Source organism: Toxotes jaculatrix, chromosome 4 (genome assembly GCF_017976425.1).
Source record: "Toxotes jaculatrix isolate fToxJac2 chromosome 4, fToxJac2.pri, whole genome shotgun sequence".
NCBI lineage: Eukaryota > Metazoa > Chordata > Actinopteri > Toxotidae > Toxotes > Toxotes jaculatrix.
The window spans coordinates 6,302,521-6,310,258 of NC_054397.1; the positions used below are offsets into that span (position 1 = coordinate 6,302,521).

Sequence of the window (7,738 nt, forward strand, 5' to 3'; positions counted from 1 at the left end):
TTATAATCATGGAATCTTGTCACAACGCGTCAAGGGCTTTGACTCTTTAAATGTAAGTTGTTGTTTTTTTTTTAAATAGGAATTTTGAATAGAGCCTGAATACTGTTCCTACTGAGGATTTAACCCTGTTTGGGGCCTCCTAAGAGAAGATAGGAAAAACATTAACTTTTGATACCTGTAAAGAAAAGAAAATAAAGTATGATAAACTCACCCCGTCTGCAGGATTTAACAGTTGGCCACATCTGACAATGATTATTACAGTCAGTCATTTTTAATCCTGGATTCAAAGCTCTGCTAGTTTTCACGCTAAGCATGTAATTAGTGATTCCTCTGCACCTGGGACACCAGCTGAGTGCAATTAACTGCAATTAATGAGGTGACAGCAAAGACAACTCAGAGGGAAAGAAACACCACTTGAAAGCTGAACACAATCTCAGTCACAAACTCTCACACTTACTGCAACTTTAGGGACATGTCTTTCTTTATTTATTTACCTCCCTGTGTCTGTACTAGGTATAATTTGTGTTTTTATCAATCAAAATGTGGCTTAGCTTTATTGATTAATGTAGTTTGATATTGAGCATATTAGGAAGATTTACATTTTAGGCCCCAATAAATGCAAGTTTTTTTTAGGTGTGTGGCCCTATATGTGCTCCATATTACCTAGTCTTTGTGGGCATTTGTAATGATAAACCTATGGAAGACACATGAAGTGATGTGCCTTTGAAGGCCAAGTAAGTATCTTTGCTGAAATCTGGGAAGTAATCTTTGACTGCAAACCAATCATGAAAATGTACATGGGGAAGAGCTCAGCTGAACTTTATCTTCACCAGCAACACATGCTGTTATTTTTCCCTTCCTAACACTGCAGCTTGCGGATGCTGCGAGAAATCCTCTTAAACTCACGCTGTCCCTTCTGCCAGCGTTTCAGTGAGGTTATGACCAGGTGGCCATCCATCTTCTGGCCCATAACCAGGTAGGCAGCGTTGATGTCGTTCATCTCCTCACAGATGCACTTCAGGCCGCCCTTCAGCCACAGCACCGTCTTTTTCAGGTCATGCTCTGTCACGCCGTTCAGCTTATAGATGGTTTTGCTCTTGGTCTCTGGCACGATCCTGGTGTCACCGTTGATGTAAGAGATCTCCTTAACCTTAATCTTCAGAGCTTAAAGGGTGCAGCAGAGAGTGTAAGCATTGGGAAATGGCACAAATATTGTATACAGATCATTCTTTTTGACACATGCTCATGAAAGCCATCTGCGTTTACATATGGTTTGCTGGTAAAATGTATGCAAAATGGATGAGATGGAAGTGGTGAGAGAAATCTTTCTAGTCAAATAAAACATGTCCAACAGTGAAATTTTTCCTCTTGTTTCCTGAAATTTCCTGGAACCTCCCTTCCTGACCCTCTTGGGGCCCCTGAACTACTGCTCTATTAAAATGTGTTTGCAGACTTACCAAAGTCATTCTTACACAGGTTGTCAACAATTTCGTTGTCATTTTCTTCTGTTTCCTTGCAAGCATCACACACTCCGGGCACTAAAACAAACAAATTAGACTCAATTAACAAATCAGTGATAGAGCTTGTCAGACTAGTGTACAATGTAATGTACAAATAAGTATCTGCCATAATTCATCACAAAAATGTTAAGTACTGGACAAAATATGTAGGACACAGCCAGATATGACCACAGTCAGTTCTGGTGCAACACATGGACACCTCAGTGATTAATCTGGATAAAAATCATGCTGTTCGCACATGCATTTTACAAAGCAGTAAAAGAAACATGATCTATTATTAGTTATGTGCCACTAATTGAATTTGGCATTTATGTGCATGACTTGGGAATGGTTTGCAGCTGAAGAAAACTTTACCTTCTCTGGTGACTGGCACAGAGTTCTCGATGCCTGCAGGTGGTATGCACAGGTCATTGTCTACTGGGAAACGGTCGCAGTCCAGCATCTTCGGCCAGGGAAAGCCAAACGCGGACATCACGGGCGCGCAGCCGTGTTTGACACTCTCGCACAGAGACCTGCACGGCTGTATGGGTTCGTCCAAATCTTGTAGACAGACGGGAGCGAAGAGGGAGCAGAGGAACTTTCTTGTGTCGGGGTGACAGTGCTTCTGGACCAGCGGGATCCAAGACGTAGCTTGCTGCAGAACTTCGTTCATGGTTTCGTGTCCGAGCAGGTTCGGGAGGCGCATCTCCGTGTACTCTATATCGTGGCACAGGAGGAAGTTTGCAGGAATTGGCTTGCACTTATTCCTTTTAGAGAATAAGTCATGCTGGCCAAAACCGTACAATCCATGGATGGCTTCCATGCAGGGTAATGTTATCAGCCACAACACTGTCACTGTTGAAATAAAGGCTCTCATTTTGTTTGCGCGTAAAAGTTGTAAAATATGAACATAGACGCTTAATCAGAGGTTGCTGAGCATCAGGTAGCGTGGATGGAGCTTCTGTCAGTGGCCAGCCTCTACTGTACCAAGAGGTTTTCTTCCAGGCACGTCTGGGTGGAGTCTGTATATTGTGCGTAAAGACCGCTTCTCCATTCAGCACATTTGGTTTCCTCATATCAGGTGAAACGTGTGGATAAATTTATCCCCTAAGTCAAACAAAATCCCAAATTCTCACTTGTTGCTCCTCGGGGTCTGAGAGACATTTTTTAATTTCTAATTATAGTTCATAGTATTTTATCACCAGTCGTTTTCTTAACAGTTTCTCTTGCGATTCATGGAAATCATAACAAAACGTGTCTGACAGCTTTTCCTCATTACGCTCAAACCAACAGAAATATATCTTGAGTGATCCCTTAACTTGCTGTTTTTAGACCCACGCTGTAAATAGTTTGGAAATGTTGTCAGTAGGGGCATTTAGCTCTGTTCAGTGGAGCGTTAATTTTCCATCATTAGGAGTATAGTGGTGAAATCCTCTGGGCATGTCTGCAGGTTCATACCATATGATGAAATATTGCACGCCCTGGTGTGAGAAGGAGACCTCCACTCAGCACACCCAGGGGTGAAACCAAATCTGCCTCCTTCTGCTCTGCAGCTCTGGCTCCTGTCCGCTCTCAGACCCCCTTGAGCTACAGTCTGGTTTGCAGACAGCAGTGTGGTTCTTCTCAGGCTCAGCCTTCCTCTTCCTCCCTTGGAAGAGGGTGAAATAAGTGAACACTTCAACCTTGAATGTAAAAGGCTTGAGGAACTTCATGCTTCATGCTAAATTACAAAAGCATATTTTCCCATTTTCAAGATATGTAGATTTTATTTTGGTTTCACTTACAGAGACTTCCTGTAGAGATGTCTGCTGCCACCCCAGTACAAGGAAGCTAAATTTATTTTTTGTCACTCAAATCACCTACAGCAACGTGTTTTTTTCCCCCCAGAAGCAATGACTTGATAAGGACCATTATATTCCAAACTCATCTAGCGTGCCAAGTGGCACATGTGGCACATTTGTATATTGTCACTGCTGAGTCTCTCAGAACCTCCTCTACCTTCTCCACTCAGCAGATCCTTCGATCATTCAGGAAATTTATGAGCCATTTGATTTAAATATAGGAGAAAGTATTTGAATTGAAAACACAGTTGTAGCTTATTTGCTCTGAATTAAACCTGTCATTAAAGTTTATAGCTCTACATGTGCCAAGATTTTTTTTTTTAGCAGAACTGAACAAAGAGGATATTTTGGCAAGAGTTCCCACTTGACTTGTTTTTCTTTCTGTAGACAGTACGTATAAACATCTTGGTGAGGGTGGCATTAATAAACAGTGTTTTATGAATAAAGTGCTGCACCCTTCCAATTGGTGTTAGATTATTTTGCTGCTGAAGATGCAGCGTTTCCCATCTGAATTAATAAGGTGCCTCATAGTGACTTATGAATCCACATTGCTCTCTTCCATAAACTGATAACTATGGAAATAAATAAATAAACTTACCTGGAGCATTGTAGAGGTTTTAATTATAGTATCTATAAATAAATACTAGGGATACTAGAGTTTGCATCCTGACTCCCATCTGTGGTTAGGTTTAGGCAGCAAAAGCACTAAGGCTAAGGTTAGGGAAAGACTGGGGTTTTGGTTAAATGTAAATACACATGTTGGATCTGAAGTCACTACAAGCTTAGAAGTGTATGGAAATTATTTTTTGGTGTATGAAGCACTGAAAAATTACTTTCAAAAAAACAATAGCTATTTCTAGAAACAGTGTCCTTGTTACGCTGGATAATCCAGAGAACATGCTAGAAACGCTTTTGACATGGACTAACTAAGAAAGATTTTTATGAAAACAATTGACGGTGAGGTCGATGATTTGGGTGAACTAACAGTTTAAAAAGCAAAAATATTTTTGAAATCTATCAAGATTAACAGCATGAGGAACCAGGAACCTAAATCCTTTTAGAATTACAAGGAAGAAAGGCCATAAATGATGGAAAGGAACCAAAAAGGGATAAATGGACTGCAATTAGGATTGGATCAAGCCATTACCAAGCATAAGGCTTTATTTCTCCAAACACAGATTATATGCAGCCACTACTAACAAAAATACGGTTTCACAGACAGTTATGGTCAGATGCTCGGGATAGAGGTAAACTGATCCTAGGGCTGTGCCTAAAGTCACCCCAGTGGGTTCTCATTACAACTCTGTGAAAATGAGACACAGCTTGTCAGACCTTCTGGTCCATCTGTGGGCCGGTAACCCTTCTCCCACCACCCACCTTCTCCTTCCTTTATTCATAAAAAATCAAGGGGCTAGACTAGTGCCAAAAACAATCACAGAATATATGGGGCAGGTTCAAAAGAAAGCCAACCTTCCAGTGGAAATGCTTGAGTAATCAATTTATTGAATGTTCATGGAGAGTCCTTTCAGTATGAAGAGCATTAAAGCCATAAGGACTGTTGTAAACCAGTACCATGCTATTGAAAACTCCTCTCTCTTAGTAGATTCCTAATAGTCAATTAAAGTAAAGGTCTTGTCATATTATATAGTTATCTCGCTCACAACAAAGGCCAACTCCGACAATGAATTGATCCTACTAACAAGTACTGTCTGTGTAACCCAAGCCTGATATAGCTTATTCTTCTGTGCCACTGAGGTCCATTGGTGCGCTTTCGCACTGGGCAACATGTTTTTTTCATTAGAAAGAACATGGGCACTGTAGTTTATGTGTGGGGATACTCACTAGAGCACTGAATGTGTAATAATCTGCAGATGAATACACATCTCCAGCTGTTAAATTACTTTGCAGCTTTTAAAAATGAAACTATATCTTCAGTAGGAGAGAATGAGCTTGGGGCTAAGTGCCACATACAGGCTGGGGAGTTTGGAAAGTACTGAGAGATGGACTAATGTAATTTTGGTTTTGGTATTCTAAGCAGATTTGTTATCAGCTAGAAAAATGTAGAATAATACCAGCCTTATCCATTAAATGCCACTGGTCTGAAAATACTGCCAGTTTTGAATGTATGGCAGACGCTTGGTATCAGTATACTTTGTTTGGGTTTTGTAAAGATGGTCTGCACAGCTTTACAAATATAGTGTTAACTTGCCTGATAAAATAAGGATTATTTAGTACACCACAACAAAAAAGATCCTCAAGACTTCACCGTTCAAATCACTAGTCTTTACTTATCTTCTATGGCCCCTTGACTGCCAACTGAGAATCAACCATACAGCTCTGAACATTGTCCTGAAGTTCACTAATGAGGTTGTTAACTTCAATCACTTCCTCTACATTGACATTTGGGAAGGAATTTATCCCATCCAAGAGGAATTAATCTCATTAGAGCTCCAGAGTCATATAGATTGTCCCCTCTTGGCGTAATTGATGTTCCCATTGTACAGGTCTAATTGACCCAGTATGGGGTTTCAGAGCAGCTGTGGGATACGTAGACGACTCTACCAGACTTCGGCATAACCAAATGCGGATCAGAAATGTCGACATAGCAGTGGACAAATATGTGGAGACGTTACAAGAATATTTGTATTTTCTGTTATTCAAATTATTAAGTGTAATGAAAGAAAGAAATACAGCATGTCATGCACAGGAAACTGTACACTGTACAGGAAACTAAGTGCAAAAACTTAAAGTTGCAATTTTACAGGGGGTTATGTGCCAGACTACTGCTATGCCGGAAGCAGTAGCCTGGTAGAATTTTTTTAAGTGACTTCATTCAAATTTTTGTATGAATTAAACAAACTATTAGCGGTAGGTGGATTTCATAACCTTTACTATAGCCTATAGAAAAAAAATGGGACCAACCAATAGCTTTGATAGTTTCTGATGACTACCTTACAGGCATGTAATTAGTGCAAGACACTTCAGAGTAAAGGGAAGTCAAAAACCAATCCAGATTTGTGTTACAGGATTCAAAAACAGTGTCATGTACCATAAAACACAGCACAGAGCCAAGCAGGTTTATGCTCGCAGGATGTCCATGGGTTACTGTGACAAGCAGATCCTTCTGTAGGGCCCTGCTCTTTGACCCGTGACCGTTACTGAAACTGGAAGAATCACACGGTGAAAGGCTCTCAGAGACATTTTACAACTCAGACCAAAGTACAAGCAGCTTGGCAGTCAGAGAAGTGTTTTCTGAGAGACCCGTACCTGATCTCCACCCCATATGGAGAAGGGCAACACACAGTCCTGCTCCTTGCCACCTTTGAACTTTCCTCACAAAGAGGATGTTGCTGTTTTTTTTTATGATTAAATGAAGTTTTACTGAATCATCTATAGATGGGAAGTTTTCTGTGCTGGTAGAGAAATTCCAAATGAAGTTCTGGGCCCACATTCACCAAACAGATAAAAGTGAAATTTTATATTTTAATTTCAATAGAAGCATTTGATATTTGCTTTGATAGGATGTTGCACCACTTCCACTTCTCTCTCTTGCATTTGTCAGGGTGCAAAGAACATAAATCTGGCACAGAATTTGTCTGTAGTCATTTCTTTGTCTGCAGCTGACAATGTGGTATACTCTGGTTTAGTTTTCTTGTTTCCATTTCAGCTAATTTCTTTTTTTAGTAGTAGTGAACTAGTTAGTTTTTAACTTTGATAAAAGACATAACAAATTACTTTTTTGTTTTTTTTTGTAACTTACAAAGAGAAGTTCTCCATGGCATGAACAAATTACCACTCTGGCAGAAGTCATGGATCATTTTCCTTCTGACAGTTTGTGTTGTGAAATATAATCTCACATACCTTCATCCCAGGAATTTGGGGGTTACAAAAAAGAAAAAAGAAAACCCACATTTAGCGATGGTGGCAGCAGGCTAGCAAGTGACCCGCAGTGACCCCTGGAATACCAGACACAGGCTCAAGTGTAAATAAAGGTTTGGTATTCATTCACAGTTGTGACACCACAACAAGGACACATTTTGTTTGGAGGTATAGTTGAGAAGTCTGTGCCCCCTGAACAGAAACAGACTTTACACCAAGTTCATCCCAAACGCTGAACAACCTCTGCTCACAGATTCAACCTCTGAACTTAAAAACAGTCACTCTGAACCATGAAACAGGATTTGACTCATAGCTGTTTCTGCAGTTTCAAGAATGGAGCAAAACCATCAAAATATAATTATCTCTTACAAAAACCTGCATGGTATAGAAGACAGAGCCCCAAGACAACTATTTGTCATTTTCCAGATGCATGTGATATATAAATATATTTCGGTTCTGACACTATAAAATGTTTTAGCTTTTCTGAGACTGATAACTCCATTCATCTTAAGCAAATCT

General features: G+C 40.1%; 1 protein-coding gene across 1 annotated transcript; it reads right to left on the reverse strand.

Moving 5' to 3' along the window:
- Positions 1–464: 464 nt before the first annotated feature.
- On the reverse strand, positions 465–2,456 carry sfrp2 (secreted frizzled-related protein 2). Its single transcript, XM_041037274.1, has 3 exons — positions 1,875–2,456; positions 1,458–1,538; positions 465–1,164 (listed from the first exon to the last, which is right to left on the reverse strand). Exons 1-3 carry the CDS (start codon positions 2,374–2,376, stop codon positions 860–862), a joined length of 888 nt encoding a protein of 295 aa, XP_040893208.1. The 5' UTR covers positions 2,377–2,456; the 3' UTR covers positions 465–859.
- Between the last annotated feature and the right edge of the window lie 5,282 nt (positions 2,457–7,738).